General features: G+C 49.4%; 1 protein-coding gene and 1 long non-coding RNA gene across 4 annotated transcripts in view; one reads left to right on the forward strand and one right to left on the reverse strand.

Annotated features, from left to right (window-relative positions):
* Positions 1-19790, forward strand: part of EPS8L2 (EPS8 signaling adaptor L2) — a 47391-nt gene that overhangs the window by 15678 nt on the left and 11923 nt on the right. For 2 of the 3 annotated variants that reach the window (XM_068194470.1, XM_068194469.1), the window contains 6 exons: positions 3651-3715; positions 4742-4797; positions 14922-14986; positions 18913-19074; positions 19357-19506; positions 19633-19712. In XM_068194470.1, the coding sequence (XP_068050571.1) occupies positions 3672-3715; positions 4742-4797; positions 14922-14986; positions 18913-19074; positions 19357-19506; positions 19633-19712 (557 nt within the window). In that variant the 5' untranslated portion in view covers positions 3651-3671. The remainder of the gene's footprint in view (positions 1-3650; positions 3716-4741; positions 4798-14921; positions 14987-18912; positions 19075-19356; positions 19507-19632; positions 19713-19790) is intronic. The other variant, XM_068194471.1, reaches the window with a different exon arrangement.
* LOC137476318 (uncharacterized) lies at positions 1982-4058 on the reverse strand. The gene is made up of 2 exons (XR_011000312.1): positions 3517-4058; positions 1982-3000 (listed from the first exon to the last, which is right to left on the reverse strand). It is a non-coding gene; the product is annotated as an uncharacterized lncRNA (long non-coding RNA).

Consider the following 19790-nt stretch of genomic DNA (forward strand, 5'->3'; position numbering starts at 1 on the left):
ATAAGGGAGAACTATACCTAATAAAAATAAAGTAAAACAATAGCAGAGATCAGTCCAGAGAGGAGAAAGAGATATTACTCTTTCCCTTCACAAAGTGCTTCTCCACCCTTGGAGAAGAGGGATCAATGTCACAGCTCCCTCTTCAAAGAGACTCAGAGAAAGCCAAAACAATGCATGGCCAGCTTCCATTTGCTATAAAAGTACAGAAATGTGGTGCAGACAATGCCAGGCTCCTGTCATGGCTCCGTGTGTCTTTGGGAGGATATTTGACCTCCAAGGATAAGACTGGCCGGAAAGTCAGGGAGTGGGGTTTCCTGTGCTTTAAAGTACAACATGTCTTCACCCACCTTGATGGCCTTCAGCACTGATTTGTGCTGGCCTCCCTAAGTCCCTCTGGGGCCTCCTGGCCTGGGCCAGATCAAGGTGCTAGGCTTTAGCCATGCAGTTTTAGTTTTCCTGTAGTTGCTTCAGCGGCAGCGGACTGAATTTGAGCCTGGTTAGCTCCTGGAGTCCGTACCTCATTCCATACCATGCTCATGTGCAAGGCTCAGCTCCCTTGCTTGGTGGCCCAAGCAGAGACTCTGCCCTGCACCAGCAAAAGGGTGGGTGATGGTCTTGAAATTGGCTCTGATTAGGTTGAGTCAAAGGTGACACCTGCACAGCCACACACTGCATGGTGACACTTGCATCTTGCCTCCCTTCTGACGCTCCTCCTGCTGGGGAAGGAGGAGGCAGCAGCCACACCTGCTGGGAAATAAGGGGGAGATCAGAATCCTCTAATCAGGGCAGGGAGAAGACAACAACTGGCTGAGGCTGCAGAACTGTGGGAGCAGAGCTCTTAAGGATGCTCTCAAGGGGAGAGAGAACCTAGGGAAGGCCAGCCCACAGCTACATCTCTCATGGCTTGGTTCTGTCCACATTTCAGATGAAATGCTCTTAGCCATCCTTCACCTTTCACAAGCCCAGTTGCCTCTTGATTTAGCAGATTTATTAGAAAGTCTCCAACCCCTTAGGAATGTGCCCTTCCCCCTTGCAGTCTTTCAGTTCAGATTCAATTAATATCCAGCAATTAACACTGAATTAAAAGCTTTGGCATGAGGCTCCATCCTGGTTTCACTTGGCCAGCACCACACCACACCTTCGCTGTGACCAACACAAGGCTGAGCACAGCCACGGCCTGAACACAGTGGGGAGAGCTGAGCAAAGGGCAAATAGGAAAATAGCAGGAATAAACAAAGAAAAAGGAGCCCAGCATGATAAGGACCTACTGACTTGGCAGGTGTATGCACTTCTTCCACTTTCATGGCCTCTTTGGGACACAGGCACCCTGAAGAGAGGACAGCCTTCCAGGTTAGCTTATCATCTGGGGAGACCAGCTGATCCCATCAGAACTTTATTAACCACCATGAGATGAAGAATTCAGGGCTGGTCCTGCTTCACCCACGAAGCCAGACTCCTTTGCCACTGCCATGGAGTCTGCACCTCTGGCAGCCACCCTGGGTTGCCTTCAGATGGGCTCCTCAAAGAGCAGATCCCAGAGGTTTTTTTTTTTGGACACAGCATAGGAAGGAGAAATAAAAACCAGGATGACCTTTGTTGGATCCCTGGTTCCTCCTGGTGCTTCACAGCTGGGGCTGGGACAGGTCAGAGCTCCATGGGCCAGACTTGATGACACATTCCTGCTGGAGTAACCTGGATTTCAGTACATTAGGACATGGCCCTGGGGCAGTAAGAGAAAGGGAGCCAGAAATATGACATTAATATGCAGAAACACTCCCAGCTATCATCAGCTGTGGGACTCAAGTGATTGGGTGGTGCAGAGTAAACAGAACAGAGCGAGGTTTTTAAGAGCCCAAGTTCTCTTCTCCAGGTATCTTATGCTAATGCACAAAGAGATCCAGGAGATAGGAACAGTTTGAGGAATGTAAAAGGAAACCAGCAGACAGCTATTAACAGAGGAAAAATTCACAGGTATCCAAGCTTGGGTACAGGGATGGGTTTTATTACACTCAGAGGAGTTGGCAGACCACCAGGTTTCTATTCTAATGTGGTTATGAATTTATACCTCTTATAGGTGCGCATAGAGATTTCAGTATCAACCACAAGAGAGACAAAAAAGGGGGAATTTAACATACCAGCTACTAAAATACATTCGAGAGTCCTTTCTAGCAGTGTCTCAGTGCTGAGCATGTTACTGTGACAGAAAACAGGCTGAAAGTTGTAAGGCTGACCCCAAAACATGCCGGGGTTCTCCATGCCGTCTGTGTAAAGCCAAGTACTTCACCAGCATCCTTATAAATGCATCCCTCTGACATCCCACTGACAGTTCTGATAAGATCAGTGAGAAAACTCTCTCTGCCCTCACCTCAGGGTGAAACACACAGAGCAAAATACCACAAGTGTTCCAACATGAGGAAAAAATACAGATACATAAGGAATCTAGGGCAGCTCTGCTGATGATACAACAAGCCCTGCAGCAGACAGTCAGCCTTCAGAGGGGAAATCCCAGGTGTCAGGGATGACTCCAAAGTATTCCCTGGGGATTACACACACTTTAGCCTAGATTCAGTGAAGACAAACCCTTGGAGGAAGCTCCACTGCCTGCCCACGGCTGTCATGGCAGCCCTTGGCACATGCCAAGCACACTCAGCAGTTCCCTTGCAGGAAATCCCACTGAGGACACTGAGGAATTTTTTCCTTTAGGCCAGAAAAAAGTATTTCAAAGCCAAACCTTTGAATTCTGACAACCTTATCATGAGGTAAGCGAGGTCTGACCCAGTCACAGAAGTGCCCCTGAACTTTCCAAGAGACTTAAAAAAATTTTAGGACTTTGCCTTGGCTTCCCTTCAGCTCACACATGAAGCAGAGGTGAAGAGCTTGGATACCAAAACAAATAATTCCCCGAGATCTTGTTACATCTTGTTTACAGAATTTGTTTCTCTTCCCTTGCAGTTCTGCTGTCAGAACAGTGCCTGGATCTCTCTCACATCTTCTCCCATTCTCTCACATTCTAATTCTCACTGGAAAGAAGAGGAAAATTATCTGTGCTGATCCTGTCTGCCTTTCACTAACCACTCACCACAGTACATTTTTCTTCATCCCTGAGCTGCCAGTGGAGCAGCATTCAGTTATCCTTTTTTACTTTATGTGGGCAATCCCCTCGTAAAGATACTTTAACAGCTGGTGTAGAGCTTAAAATTACCACACAACAAAAGCTAATGGCACTCTAGGCTTGAAAAATTACTTGGGACACACAGCCATGAGCACATGGGCACAGGGATCTGGGACAGACCATGGAGACAAAGGGCACCTCGATCCCTGTTTAACCTTAGGGGGACCTTAGCAGGACAATGCTGCTGGAAAAAGATGTGCTAGAATGCCACAAAGTTGGGGTGTGCCTGGAATGGAAGGGCAAGAGGGAGAGGTGGAAATAGGTTTTGAAAAAACATCCTGGGATATGTCACCTTCAGCCTAGGTCAGAGTAGTGAGACGTTACTGAGAACAGGGAGGAAACACTCCTGTACTTACCTGACTGCTTCATCTGCTTGGAGACCCCAGCTTGGAGGCAGGGAGGGCAGGATGCACACGGATAAATCATCTGAGAGCCTGTTCTATAACCACTGACCCTGTCTCTTGTGCTTCTGCTGCAGTTACCTGGCCTTTGAAGCAACATGAGTCACAAGGGATCCCTCAACTGCAACCCTGGCTCATCAAAGTAAGGATCTTCCTGCACCATTCCTTCCTACTGTTCAGGGGATACTCCAAGCGGTCCCACTCATCCTCAAAGTCCCTGGTGTTTGTTTCACCCCTCCTGGGCATCTCACAAGCTGGCACTGCCTCGCACATCACCTATCCTGGGCACTGGGGTTTGACAATGGCACATTAGATGGAGAGAGCAGAGGGACACCAGGAGCTTCTCCACCTGCAGCTTCGGGCTACAGCAGCCCATGGAAACCTCCCAGTGGAGCCAGAGCCACCAGCTCTCTCCCTCCTTCCTGCACTGGGTATGAGCACCTGAACCACGGTCTGCCCTCAGGGGGACACGGTGACAGAGCACAAAGCAGGTTCACTGTTCCCTGCAGGACAGCCCGACCACAGCACCTCAGATCGCGTTGGATCCTGCTCTGCCAGAGAAAACTATTATCTCCTGGGTGCTCATATCCTACCCACGACCCAGGCATGGGGGGTGGCCCTACCTGTGGTGCTTAGAGACTTGATGCCCCAAAACTCAACTGTTTACACACAGTTCCACCCTCCCTTACATGGGATATGTTCTATATCCGAGCACCTGCCTTCAAGGGGTACATCTCCAACATGTCCATTGAGAAAGGAACATCACCTTCGCTCTCACACTGCCTCAGGTTCAGGTGGACTCAGGGATAACATGGAGGGGGTCTTCCTGTAATAGCCCCACTTATGGCACACTGGGAGCCACTGTCTTTAACCCAGTTGCTCCAGAATGCTGTCCTTCCACGGGACATTGTGAAGGTAACTCTAGTGGGGACAGGCCTGGCTGGGCTGCTCCGTGTCCTGTTTCCACAGCTGGGTTCAGTGACAATGTGCCTGTGGTGTGGATAACGGGTAGGGTTGCACAGGGAGCTGCTGGCACGGCCCACAAGGAAATGCTTTGCAAGGAAGGGAAGGGCTGGTCCCTTTGAGCAACTGCAGAGCTGCTGTGTGAAAACTGATATTAAAAATATTTGGCAGCTGATGGTTGATTTGCACCCTCTTCCTTTTTCAGTGGCAGCATGGGCAAAGCCGAGGGAGCCTCCAAGCTGAGTGCAAAGGACCTGTACGGTGAGTCATGCCTGCAAACATATCCAAAGTTTCCCATGGCAAAGGCACCCCTGGAGAGCTGGATGTGGATGCTGGGGAGCTTTAGGCTGGAACTCAATCAAAGCCACATGAATCCAGAGTTCCATACACAAGAGGCTGGCCTGACCTGGCAGCAAAAACACACCACACATCTGTGCTGACACCTCCCACGCTGGGGACAGTCGAGATTTTGTGGGAACAGAACGTTGCTTCCCTTACCCAGATCCTCCTCAGGTCTGTTAGCAAGATCACCTGATAAAGGGCCTCACAAAAGAAAGACTGTCCTCAGCAGGTTAATGATTATCCTCTTCTAACTACTCAGTGAACCATGAAAATTCCGTGCCCTTTGGCTCTTTGGAAGTGCAGGGAATGGGTAGGATGGGTTTTTGTGCACAGTCTGAGAGTCAGCTTGTTTGGGTTGAACACATTTAGGTATCAATAACAGTTATTCCTGATCTCAGCAGATCCAAGTACCCCAGGTGAAAATGTGGTCTCTGGGGTGGGCAGAGCAAGCATAAATCATGTGAGAAATCACCTCCCTCAGTTATTTCCAGGGTAAGAAATTGGGGGTTGTCTGGGGTAACACAAGCAGTTTTTGAGGTGTCCTAGCCTGCCAGCTCTCCTACTTGAGAGCTGTGGATTTACCTGGTTGATGTTTGATTGGGAAGGAACAGGCTGTGTGTGCTTTTCCTTGGAGATCTTCTATTTGATCAGAGATTGTCCTTGGCAGCTATGAACTGCCAAAGAAAGACCAACCTCACCTGGGGAGAGGTGGGATGGCAGGGGCTGTATTTAGTGCTAAACAAAGCCATTGTTAACGTTAATTAGCTCCCAAGAAATGGAACATGATAATGGCAGAGCAGAAATCTGGGCTGTTTGTGGCCTGGATGCTGCAGGGTGGGCAGGTGTCAAGCAGAGGTTTGAACTGTGTCAGTCACTTCTGGGGACGGAAGGACATGTGATAAAGAAGCAAGAGGATGAGATGTGGAAGTTTTGGGTGCTAGTGCAGCCAAACTCCTCCTGCCTCCAAGACAGTGCACATTCCTTTGGCTGTGCACTGACACTGTGGCACATCCTGGCAGGGGTAAGAGGGCTGCAGTTTCCAGGTAAACAGCCCTACAGAGAAGTGTAAAAATGAACTTGGGAGCTCACAACAGTATTAAAGCCAAGCAGATTTGCAGGCTAGCACCCATGGGTGTAGGCAACCCAGGGCTCCAGCCATCAGAGTTACAGAGAGGGATCTAGTGATGCCATGGCACAGGGAACACCCCTCATTCCTGTACCACAAAAGCCAGTGCAGGGAAAGGCTGACAGACTGCCTTGGAAACAAAAACAGCTCTCAAATAAGCACTTTTCAACACAGAATTTCATCTTCCACATTTTTTGTATGAACACACCTCAAAAGCAAATTCACCAGGGTAGGGACCTCTCTGACCAAATTCCAGCAAACCTGAAACGAGGACTGTATGTCCCTAGGCCAAATCCTCAGGAGGTGTAAAGCAGCTTCCTGCTATTTCCCTGCCACTACTGAAATGCAGAATGAGCTCTGCAGGCATTCCCTGCACAAATCAGTGTCTCTTGGCCAGCCCAGCCCCTGGCATGAGCACATCCAGAGGGATTTTGCTTGGCAGCACTTGAAACCCACCCACTAATTCAGCAAAAGACACTCAGCACGTGTAAACCAATATTTAAATGTCTTGGTCCCTTTCCCACTCGGATCCTCCCGCCCCCAGCATTAATTTCTGCTGTGAGCTGGCACGTTTGGAGGTAGAGGGCAAGCAAGAACTAAAATTCCAGGGAGAATTATGTTTCATAATGAAACAAATCACACCAAGCTGAGCTGGCCTTGATTATGTGATTTTAACACTGCTGAGGGACATTTGGAGCTGACAAAACTTTTCATATTTCCATTTTCCTCCCGTGCAATCAGGCTGGACCCTCAGCCTGTGTACACTGCCAGACCTCCAAGAAGCGAGTGCAGTGACTCCCAAATTCCCAGTGCACACAGGCATCCACTCATTTAAAGCTCGCTGGGTTATGACAGCTCCAATGCACACAGGTGTCTAAATATTATTTCTAAGTGAATAAGGCCTTGAGTTTAGCTTTCTAAAGATGCTTTTTCTACAGTAATACTGGCCTAACATGACAGGGGTGCCAACTGTGGGTACAAAAGTGCTACCTGAGGGCCAAGGTGTCCCCAGTATCAACAGGGACTTACTGGGAATATTAAACCCACCTCAGGGGACACCCTGAAGAGGGATATTTAAAATTGTTGTGGTGAGACTGGAGCACAGCAGCAGCTTCGGGCCGTGCACAGGAAGGCATCCGGATGGTGAAGGTGGAGGTTCACTCTGGGGGCGCTCCAGGGCACAGTGTGAAGGCCCTCACAGGACTGAGCCTCATCACATGGCTGTTGATGGGTGGGGAAGGCTCTGGTGTCACACTTGGCCTGCTGAAATTGCACCGATCACCAAGTATCTTGCCTACCACCATGTATTCTTCACTGTGGTGAGCACAGAGGGATGTGGAGAGATGACCAAAGGGAATTATACAATGAAACTGGCTTCAAGCCCCAAGATACCCTCCCCTGGCTTTGTTCCTGTCAGAGTTTGATATGCTTTCCAGCTGCTCTGCCAACCTCAGTAGAGTTTCCTGGCTCCTGTGCGAGCAGGACACTCATCCTTTCCTCCCCCCTTGGTAAAACAGCACCACATTTGTTCAGCCCCACATTCTGGAGGAGTCTGTGGCTGCAGGGAGCAGTCCCACCTCAGCTGGCAGCAGGGAATGGCTGGCCCCTCTCAGGTTGCCACCTCTCTCCCCACACAGCTACCAGCTGAATAAATGTTAATGCACACCATAAATAAATTAGGCTGCTTCTCTGCTTACGGGCGTCTGTTCTGAGCCCAGATGAAAGCCTGTGGGGGGGAAACCAGGCTCCAGCAGAACCCATGGGAAGGACTGGCAGGAAGTATTTCTGCACAGCACTTCCCACAGCAGGAAAGCTGCTGCCACCCCTTTCTGAGGTGACTCCCAGTGGGCTTCTGCAGGTGTTCCTCTCAGCTGCTTCCAGAGCTGTCAAACAGCGCTGGCTGGCTCTCCTGATGGATTAGGCAGCGTAGCAGGAGAAGTTCAGGGCAGTTTGATGATTGCAGTGATTTCTCATACGGCTGTGGGGAGGAGCAGTTCATTTCTGTTTGGTTGCTGTCTGACTGTGCGGTGCTCAGCCTCCTTCCAGCTCCCCACGCCAAGCCTGTGACACCCAGCCAGCTGGTTCCAGCCTGCCCATCCATCCTCGATGCACTCATTTCTGGGAAAGAACCAGACTTGATAGGGCACAGGGCTGGAAAAGGGGTTTCGGAGCAATGAGTTAGGCTGACGCCGATCACTTGACACTGCACACCCGTAACCCAAGCCAGGCTGCGGCGCTGTAACAGGATACGAGGCACTATCACAAAGAGAAGAGGCACTTCCTGCCCAGTGTGGCCTTGCACAGGGATCATCTCCCTGGGGAGCCACGGGCAGAGAGGCTCCACTGGTGCCAGCTCCACCCCTGAGCCACAGACAGCTGCTTGGTGCTGGCCAGGCAGAAAACACCAATGGAGAAGTAACTTACCTTTAATGGTCATGAACCAACTCCTGGGGGTCTCCACAGACCTCCTTGTATTCTAACGGGGCCTCCAGCCCCAGCCACCTGGAGAGGTCTCTGAGATGAGACCCTGCAGCCCTGAGCACAGTGCCCAAACCGTAATTCCCCGCTGCTGGCTCTCCCACACCCTGCCCAAACCATGAGCTTGTTCACAGTTCCAGCTGGAGGCCACATGGCTGTCACATCATTATTGACAAGAGCACGGAGGGATCATTCCTTCCCCACAACCCTTAGGAGAGGATTTGTGCAGGATTTAACACACACTGGTATTGTCTGCAAGAGACAATTCTGGCAGGAGTAGTGGCCTGCCAAGCCTGCTCAGCCACACTGCTGAGTCAAGAGGACCACGTCCATACCTAAATCCACAGGGATTCGGGCAACATCCGAACAGTGCCACTCACTGTCATGTCTTTAAAGATTTCATCCTACTGGAGAAAAAGCCTGAGGTTCAGCAGAGATCCAGCCTTCTTGCCCAAGTCATTAATTTCTCCTGTCCCCTCCTGCCAGCCCTGAATAACTCCCTTGTCCTACCCCCTGCCCCCTCAGTCCCATTCCAACTCCCTTCTTCACATCCCCCTTCCCACCCGAGATTCCAGCTTCAGATTACCCTGCTCCCCTTTGACACTGTGTGTGTGGGTGACCCTTTTATTCAACGCCTTGGACACTTAATACATCAACTGAAAACAAGGCTGGAAGAAAAATTGGAAGCCAAGAATCCTGTTGGCTCCTGCAGATCAAGCCCCAGTGGTGGGTGAGACAGGGAACACATTGGCTCCGTTCGGCCATGACTGGAGCTACTGGGAAGAGCAGACACTGCTCCAGGTGCTGCTGGCCTGAAGTTTGGGATGGCAGTTAGTGACAGGGGTGCTGTGGAGAGAGATCTCCCACCTCTGATGCTGTTCAGCATCTTCAGTGACCCTTTTTCTTTGTCACCTTGAAACTGCTGAGCACAAGTTCTCTCCTTGCATGGAGTAACTGCTTAGAGCTCACACAGAGGAACCTTTTCCTAAATGGAAATGGGGTTTTGGCTATGCCTGAGTAGCTTGGGAACTAAAGTTGTGCTAGTTCATAAAAATAACAAAAAAATAACAAAAAAAAAACCCAAAAAAAAAAGGAGGAACATTTCATTATGAACTTTTTTCAAGATTCAAATAAAGTGAATTATATAAATCACGATTCCCCAATCTTACTATGTTCTGACATTCAAAAAATGTCATTACCAGCTACAGAAAGTTGAGAAAACACCACTTTGGGTTTTTGGTCAAAAATAATTGGGCAGGTTTCTTCCAGGTCTGGTTGTAAAGGCAAAAGGGAATATCTCTACTGGTAAGCAATAGTTCCTCAATGCCCTGATTATTCTTCTCCAAGCAGCCCGGTGGACACCGTGCCACCAGACACACTGAACACAAACACACACTGTTACTCCATGTACTCAGTCCTTGCACAACCCAGGAGCTGTGCCAGGTTTTTATTTGCTTTCCTAGAGTGGGCTGTGTCTTCAGCTAATAAAGCAGGAATGTGAGCACTTGGGGCTGAGCTGTGGCAAATATGAAGCGTGCCGAGCAGGAATTCAGCCGTGTGGAACCCGGAGCCACTGCTCCCTGCTGCCACAGCCCATTCACACCTCAATGAGAGCTGTTCATTCACTCCAAGAGCTTCCAGATGCATCTGCACGCACCAGCCATGAGTGAGAACTGACCAGGCAGACATTCCCAGTGCCACAGGCGCCAGTACAGACCAGCTCCAGCAATTCAGCAAGTACCACGGATCTAACAGCAAACCCAGGGAGCTTGATGCTCCCTAAACTGCAAAGATATCCCAAAATGGAACTCTCTGTGCTAGCCATAAAGAACAGGGAAGGAGCAAGGCAGGACCTGCAGATTCTCCCCTGTCAGGAGCTCAGGCACAGCAGGTCAGTGCAAGGCCAAAAACCAGATCCTTGACTAACCATGGGTAACCTGGAGCAGGAAGCAGGAACCTGGCACATGCTGTGTTCAACTGCCACATCTGGCTCCATGCTGGGATCCTGGAATGGAGGTCATTCCATACTGCTGCTCTGTAAGCCAGCCTGGCAGGTTTCTGTGGCTGCCATGAGCACACAGAGCATTTGCTGCCCCATTTCTCCTCAGCAGGCTGGTCCCGACCTGCCATTTGGCACAGAGCAGCTCACGCTACACTGGCAGGTTCCTATAAACAGTGTGTGCACTGCTAGATAATGTATAGATAATGTAAAGATTATATAAGGAACTGGCAAGCTCCAGAAGTAACTGCCAGGACTTCCCTTAGGCTGCTGTAATGGATGTGGAGGCCGGGAAGGTCGGCAGTGTGATTCAGGGAATGGAGGAGAGGTCCTTAGTATGGCACTGGCAAGGAAAACAAATTCAATGCCTCTCATTCCTCAGAGACTGCTCTGTACTTGTCCATACATCCCCCTGTCTTCTGCTGTGCCTTCTGCCCAGCAACAGCTGTAAACAAATGTGGGGAGGATCAGGTAGGATCCTGTGTGGTAAAACTAATTAATCAGAGAAGGATGTGCCTGGAGGGGAGGCAGGGGCCACTGGCAGGGTGTACTGGGGGTGCTGTGCCCCTCTGGCTTGACAGAGGCTTTGCATGGAGAAAGACAAGCCTGCTCCTGCCCTCCTTGGCACTGCTCAGCATTCCCAGAGACCTTAACCAATTATCCCGGCTGTAAGCTGGTCCCACGGGCAGTTTATCCCACTAGTTCATCTCCTGTGCTCACTGAACTGAGCGTTCACAGCCACACCCCAGCTCCCTGCTAAATAAGGTTTTGCATGGAAATGAGGAGGGAACTTGGCACTAAAGATGTGCTTTGGCTTCCTGGACCAAGCTGATAACCCCAGCCCTCCAGGATGTGTATCGACCCTGATTTTTTGTCTGATTTATTACTCTCTTTCATCCTTTCCACTCCTTAACATAAAGCCAAACAGGACTCTTTCCCTGCCAGCCAAGATTTTAGTATCATTACTGGGATTTCAGCCCAGCACTGTTTTGAGCCCTCAGGTACCACCTTGTACCTCTGCAGTGGTCTCAGCTCTTCCCATTTCCTTGCTGGTGCCGGTGGGAAATGCCATTCCCACAGCACTGTTTATCTGTAAGATAATCATAGATAACATTCGTTGCCATTTTTGCCTACTCCTCTGGGTGTGAGGCAAGATTAAAGCCACCTGGTTAGTAGAGAACTGAAGTGAATTCTGTTAAAGAACCATTTATAGTGTTTTTTTCCCTCAAAGGGATCTTAGCGATCACTGGGCCAGACCCTGAGAGCAAGAGATGAGACAATTTACCAGAGGTTGGGCATGTCCCATGTGTTATCCGTGCTCAAGGCATTCAAAGCTTTCTGGATTCCCAATCCCATACATACAGCAAGTGTCTGGGATCAGCACAACTGCTCCTCAGGCCGCCAGGGATCCCACCAGCACCTGCCAGGATACTCATGCTACGAGTTGGGTTTTTTCCTTGCTAGACACGAAAAGCACAGGACAAAGCTCTGTTGTTTTCCCATCTCTTTGGCTCTCTTGGCAGACAAAAGGGAAAAAGGACAGTGGTCACTGTGGGCTCTTGCCAGCTTTATCACCTCTGGATGTTTGCTGTACGGGTGCCACAGCCCTGAAGCTCTCCCTGCCCTTTGCCTGTGTTATATCCAGATTCTTTCACTGCCACAGATCTGAAGGTCATAGCAGGAGATACACAGAGGTGTAGATGGGTGTTTGAGCTAATTTGGGGAAATCATCACTATATTTCTGCAATGCCCATCTGTCACATAGGGATTATGCAAATTCTCCACATCCTGGGGCCAGGTTAGGGGTTGGATAACACCTGAAGGTGCTGAGGTCCTGTTGCAGGACACTGTAGAAATGCCAAGTGTCCCGGTGTGAGGTGTCAGATGAAGCAGGAGGAAACCAGCTCCTCCTGCTGCTGCTGCTAACAGGCCAGCATGCACTCATACAAAATTCAGCAGGACAGGGACAAAGTTGTGCAGAAGGGCAGGGTGGAGCCACAGAGGACAGCTGACCTGCCTTCTGAGGGATGGCTGGCAAGGGAGTTCACCTGGGCAAGGGAAAGGATCCCCCTTGATCAAGGAGTCAAACAGATTTTGCTCCAGGCATCATTCACAGAATGCCAGAATGGTTTGGGTTGGAAGGGACCTTGAAACCCATCTCAATCCATCCCCTGCCATGGACAGGGACACTTTCCACTGTCCCAAGTTGCTCCAAGTCTGGTCCAATCTGGCCTTGGACATTTCCAGGGATTGGGCAGCCACAGCTTCTCTAGGCAACTTGTGCCAGGGCCTCAGCTCCCTCACAGGGAAGAGCTTCTTCCTAAAAGCATTTTGGGATCAGCCCAGCCCAAACACAGCCAAATTTAATCAAAGACAAATAATGATGCATCTTGGAAAGCCCTGCAGTGTTTCACCACATTGTTTTGAGTAAATAAACCAAAAAACACTAGTTTTCTTTAAAGCACCCACACTCCTTGGATAGATGTGGCCCAAACCTGACTCTTTAATGATCTGCAACCTAGTTCTTTAATTCTTCCTGTGTTTAAATCAAAACTAAGTGCTAGAAAAGAAGGAGATTTCAGTATTTTGGCACCCTGCTGTCCCCGGAAAGTCTGGCTGGTTCCAGAACTCATAGTTTTATTTGTGGATGCCAGCAGGAAACACAAAAATAAAAGTTTCCATGGGTGTGGGGGCCAGGTAGAAGCCAAAGAGACTGAAGGAATTTCAGGAAAACATGCAGAAACACCCCATTTCTTGCCCTGGGCAGCTTCTGGGACATCACTTGAATGACATCGGGAGACAAAACAGAGGCACTTTGTTCTAGTTCTGTGACTCGTGGAGGTAATGCAGAAATTCCCCAGGGAAAAATCAACAGAGGGAAGGGAAACATCTGCATTTCTCCCTGTCCCAGGGCTTGCTGCTGTCTGAATAAGGCTGCAAAGGGCTAAAGGGGCCTTTGCTCTCTTGCACTCACTAAGTGCAGGTGATGGGAAGCTGGGCTATGCAGAGTTCTGAGGTTTTGGCCAGCCCCCAAAACTTCCAAGGGCTTCTCTGAACATTTTCTCTGCAGTGCATACTGAGATCTCTCCTGACTGTGACACGTGCAGCTTCTTTGCACTCGGAGGAAGGGAAAAAGGCATTGGAAGGGATCCCAGGGAGTCTGAGGGCAACCAGCTGCTGCCCTGGCCACTGCTACAGCTCCATGGGTTGTTTTCCTACCAAGAATACAGTGCTAACCTCCCACTGGAAACCTCATCCCCCTGGTATTCCTTCCCTCCCTCAGGGACTACCAGTTCTCAACACAGCTCCGCACCCTTCCTCTCAGGGCTGGAGACATTTGCCTGTCCCAATGTAAACTCCCTTTGTTTCCAGACCACCCACTTCAGCCTTTTCCACTCCCTTTGGAAAAGGAGGGGATGGGATGTCTTAAAACCCAAATCTGTCTCCATCCCACATGAATGCGGTGTTCTCATTTCCATCAGTGTCATCTATTTACATGAGAAATGCTCAGGGAGGAAATTGAGGTTACTGAGAGGAAAAAAGTGCCTCACATCAGCCCCAAATCCCTGTGGGATGCGCTGCCTGTGCCCTCCCCCAGACCTTGCCCCACATTTCAAGTAGGACAGACTGCAATTAAAGCCCCCAGCAACCAGAAAGTGCCACTGGGCCTTTCCTGCCAGCCTGGGGTGGGAAGGGGCTGTGCTGCAATATTAATTTGTGTATTCAAGGTCACTCTGGAATGGCTGAACAGGGAGTTGGGCTGGGTGTCTGTGGTCTTTCCCCTGAACCATCCTCACTCCACCTCTGAGCTGGTGCTGGTGGTGTATGAGACACAGGCTCGGAGCCCTGTAGTCTCCATTAATGCCTCTGCCAATATTCCCACCAATGAATCAATAAATCACGTCTACTGGGGAACAGCCACCACTCCGGGGCTGTCAGCAGTCAGGCACAGAGGCAAAACACTGCTGTGTTTTCAGCCACAGGCACGGAGCTACAAGTGTGAAGTACTCATGTGTCCTGCCAAGCTGACAGCACAACCTAAAGAGTGTTAGGATAAGTGTTAAAAAGCTTTAGGAACTGGCTTGAATTAACTTCTACCCACCCTTGCCAGGCTCCAAAGAAGAGCGGTGGCATCTTTTCATGATCCTTATCACTGGGATATCTCCAGGTGCTCAGTATGCTCCCCAAGTTGTGGGAAGGATTGTGCTCAGCCCAGTGCACCAAGAGGAGCTCGATTTAAAAGCTCTTGGCTGGTCAAGGAGAAAGGTGAAATTCCCAAGGCAAAGCTCAAGGAAGGGCAATGCTTGTTCTGGAGAGACACCTGCTGGCAATGCCTGCAGAATCCGAGCTGGAAGCTTGGGGACTGTGAGAAGACTCAGAGCTGTAATTCTCAGATCCAAAGAAAAAAAAAAACAATGCTTCTTTTCTTGTTTCTTACAGAACAAAGGAAAAAATACTCCAACTCCAACGTCATTATGCACGAGACTTCCCAGTACCACGTCCAGGTGAGCACACACACGCAATGGAGTGCTAAGGGGCTGAGAGGCCAAGGTCAGTGATAGATGCCCGTAGTGCAGTGTTCCCTGTGTTCTGGACCTTTAGGATGACAAGGGGGAGTTGAGAACGTCCTTACCATTAAAGTCTCAAGTCACTGAGTAAAGGAGAATGAGGGTAAAAAAAGATTTAAATAAACAGAGGAATTATGTACAAGGAAAGAGGAAATGGAGAAGCTGTTGTCTTCTCTCTCCTCTGTGTCTGAAGGAGAGCAGGAAATGTTGTCCCTCCTGTCACCTTGTGCTTCAAACCCTTCTGATCAGCACAGACAGGTTAAAAGCAGAGTTCCCATGGTGGTTACTGGAACTAACTCAGCTTTCCAAACAACAGAGACCACATGGACTATCAGCTTTCAGCTCTCCTCAGCTACTGTGTCCTCTCAGGTAACACAAACCCCTTCACACAAGACAGGCAATAAGCCAAATCCATCTCCCACTGCTACAGACACCCAACCCAAAAAGAGAAGCCGGCCTGGCCATCCTGAGATTGGTGATGCCTGTAACGCAACATGGTGGTGCAGGACTCCATGGAGGAGATGGGGCCATTCATCACTGAAAACTGAGCAAGGCAAGAGAGGAGAATACTTCCTCAGGTTCATATTTAGGAGATGGGGCCATTTAAAAGCCTACATTTAGACTTGTAAAGTGCCTGTTGGGAAAGAGGTACTGATTTCCATTGGAAAAACCAACTCTGTGGCTCAGAAGTCACTCATGGATGCAGAGAAGGGACTTTAAACGGTGACATGTAAATGAATTCTTTATTAATTATGCCATAAGCCACCCGTTTGTGAGTCTCTCCCCTGAACTTTGACCAAGGCAAACAGGATTGCAGTGGCAGGCAGTGAGATAGAATGAGGTTTCCTTACGGGACGCATTTTGTACCCTTTGAAGTAATCAGATCAAAGTTTAATGGTGGGTGGAGTCATTGCCCATTCTAATAAAAGGTGATGTATTTGAATGTCTATCTGGATGAAAAGGGGTTTTGAGGGATAAAACAAAGACAGCAACAAGCTTCTCCCTCTCAATCCACCCATATCTACAGAAAATGGAAAGCAGAAAAATATTCCAATAGTTAAGTCAGACAAGTAGCTTCCCCTCCATGAAAACTGACTGAACTTTAAACAGCAAAGGAATTCATGAAGCTTGTAAAGGTGGTGGATAAAATAATAGAAGAGATTAAAATGCCTGTCATCTTGAGTAAACCCATTCTCCTCACTGCTCTGAAAGAAAAGGGCTTGTCACCTCTGCACTGATAAAACTGACTTGGCAAATACCTTCCCATGCACTATTTTACAATTACAGTAACATACACCCAGCATGTTTTTCATTTGTGATTGCATTGCTAATCTCAGCTTTCGGCTCACACACCTGATGGGAGTTCTGTTTAGACAGTGCCTCACCCCATACCTTTGCTTGATGAACACAGGAATGGGCCTTGCATTGTCCTCTTCTCTGCTCCTTCCTCCAGGCTTTGGGAATCATCTAACAGCAAATGGGTCACCACAAACCCTATACACCCCTAATGCCCAAGAGCACGTTTAAAGATTTTCTGCTAGGTCTACCAGTGCTTTAAATCCGAGCCTTTCCCTGCATCCACCTTGTATGGAGACAACTGCAACAACAGTTCTTGTCTGTGCTTCCTCACAACCATCCAAGGCTCTGTGCTCAGAATGCACACATCCCTCTCGGGTCCATCTGGTCTGTGCCAGACCCCAACATCCACAGCTTCTCCAAGTCCCACAGCAGGACATGCTGGAGGAGCATCAGCTTTTGCTGCCTCTTAATTTGCTTCCCACTTTGCATTTACCTGGGCTTTTATAAGGAGACATTCTTTCCCATAATTCTTTCCCAACAACTTTGTCATCCTCCTCCATGGCCCACTACTGCACATGTCAACTGTGGACGCAACCCACTGGGTTACTGAATCGGCTCATGAGTGCATCAGCACCAGAAAGAAGCTACTTGATCCCTAAAATGGTTATGTCTGATCACTGGGAGAAAGCAGGAAGATATGGGATCAAAGGGAGAAAAGCCAGGCAAAACTCATCCTGTTACTAAAAATGTCCCATCAATTTAGGACTTGTTTTAAAACACCCCCTGTTTTTCCAGCTCTTGCTTTGAAACCAGACTACAGGTTGTGTACATCAAAAAGAAGCAGGCATTTCACTGCTGCCCTCCCCACAGAACTCTGAATACCCAGCAGAACCATTTTTGGGGTGGCCACACTGCTGTCCCTGGCCCCCCAGGGCAGCTGTACCTGCTGGGATGATTCCCGTGCTCCTGGGGTTAATCTGCTCCTGGCTCTCCAGCTTAGCCACTGCTGCTGAAGTGCCTGTTCTGTACCCTACTGAGCAAGGAAACCAGGATGAGAGGGTCATGCTGGAGGATGGGCCTTTGATAGTCCAGGGACAAGAGAAAAAGCTGGGATCTGGCCCAATAAGCCTCCAAGGGTTGCAGGCCCTTGGACTGCACAGATACCTTGGTCAGGCCTGTAACTTATCCATGCAAAAACCTGTTTTTCTATGCTGGAGAAAGTTGGTAAAGACAGGGAAAAGTTCAGCTGCTTTTTGACAGTCAGGCACATTCCCTTTCCCTTCTTACCAAGAACATAGCTTGGCAACAAAAGAACAAGGTGAAACAGAACCTTGTTCCTTCCTGAGTTTTTTTTCCTTCCTGAGATTTTTTTTCTTTCCCTGCTATCACCTGAACATGTGGCATGTGGCCGGGCTGTGTTGTCACTGCCCCCGGAACAACAGCTGGGCAAACAGCTTGGCTGCTCTGAGTCCCAGCTTTTCCTGCCTTGCAGTCCCCTCTGTCGGCAGACTCAACCAGTTCTTCCATCCGCAGGGAGCAGCACTTACTCACCTGGGCTTTTGGAATGGCCTTCATCCACTGCTGGTGGGCACACAACATTTGCATGTGACACACCTCTCCTTTCCACAGTTGCCTCTCTGCCCACCATTCCCTTCCCATGGAGTCCCAGGGGCCCACCAAAGCTGCAAGTGCTGCCCCATTACACAAACTCTGTACATACAGGTGCCAAGTGCAAGGCTTGGATCACACCACACACTTCAGGGTGCAGTTGGAATAGGGATGGGAAAGCAGCGTGGATGGCTGCGCTGTAGCTGAGATGCTCCTGGCCCAAGTGAACACACAGGGTGGTGAAGGAGGGGAGGACAGTGTGGAAAGCCTGGCTGATGGGAGAAGACCGTGGGCTGGGTTTACATGATAGGTGAGGGGAGGTAGGAATACCAGGATAACCAAGTAAAACCCCAACCCTAAGGGTGTAGAGTGAGCTGCCAGGTTTGGAGCTCCTGCAGGCTTTGCAGCATAGAAGCTCTTCAGAGTAGTTGTTCCTAGAGCATGGGACCCCACAAATTGCATGGATCCCACTTGGCACAGAGGACCAGCACTTGCCCATGGCTTGTGTGAGCTCTTTGCCTAGCACAAATCCCACACAAGCAGGTTTTCTACACAAGACAAGCAAAACACAAGTGCTTTTATAGTTTGGCAAGCAAAGCATTAGTTCAACTGCCACAGTTCTACTTCCAAGCCAGGTTCAGAGTGGCCCGGGGAGTAACTCATGTGTGTGAAGCATTTGCCCTGCTGGACGGGGATGACAGCTGCTGGATTGATAAGAGTAATATGCAAGTGGTGAAACTGGTTATGAAAACCCATTGTGAAACCCAAATCTTTCACTGCCACAACTAGGCTGGTACCAACAACCAAAACTGTTTTGTGCAGCAACACCTTCATGCCTGAGCTCTGAGAAACTATAAACAGTAACTGAAGCCTCTAGAAATGCTTTCATCACCAATTTACACACCCCAACAAACATTTTCCACCTGTTTATATCTCCTTTCTCTCCCCAACTTCAGCACTTGGCCACCTTCATCATGGACAAGAGCGAGTCCATCACAACAGTGGATGATGCAATCCGGAAACTCATCCTGCTCAACTCCAAAGAGAAGATATGGACACAGGAGATGCTGCTGCAAGTGAATGACAAGTCCATCCGGCTGCTGGACTGTGAGACACAGGTACCTGGAGCCCTGTGGGACTGACCCCAGACTGAAGTGTGGGGTGCAGTGAGTGCCCTTTCCATTCTGCCTGGGAGAGGGCAAGTTCTAAGGAACACAAATCAGGGTGAATCACTACCAAAATCCTCTCCTGGATTAGAGTCAGCCCTGCAGCATGGGAACAGGATGGTTTTAGCAATGACAAACTAAGGAAGATCAGCCCAGGGATCCCAGGAGTTCCTGCACAGGACCATTCCCTCTCAGTTCAATAGTACCCCATTGCTTGACTTCCTTCTCTTGCAGGAGGAGCTGGAGGACTTTCCCCTGCCGACAGTGCAGCACTGCCAGACAGTACTCAATCAGATGCGCTATTCCTCCATCCTCCTGCTCGTGTGTCAGGATTCTGAGCAGCACAAACCTGACATCCACTTCTTCAACTGTGATGAGGTGGAGGTAAGCAGAGCCCTCCTGTTTGGTGTGAAACAGAACAAAACACACTTCTTGCTGTCCGCCCTTTCCCCCTTCCTCCAATCCTTCCTAAAGCCAAGCCCTTAAAAACACCCCTGTTTTATTCTTAAGGCAGAGATGGTTCATGAGGACATAGAAAGTGCCCTGGCAGACCACAAGCATGGGAAGAAGATACGGCCACAGACACTCAAGTAAGTGCTGCGGGATACAGCTGGGAGCAACAACAATAAATCCATGTTTCCAGTGGTTTAGTGACACTCAAGTCCCTT

This window comes from Anomalospiza imberbis, chromosome 6 (assembly GCF_031753505.1).
Source record: "Anomalospiza imberbis isolate Cuckoo-Finch-1a 21T00152 chromosome 6, ASM3175350v1, whole genome shotgun sequence".
NCBI classification, from domain to species: Eukaryota; Metazoa; Chordata; class Aves; order Passeriformes; family Viduidae; genus Anomalospiza; species Anomalospiza imberbis.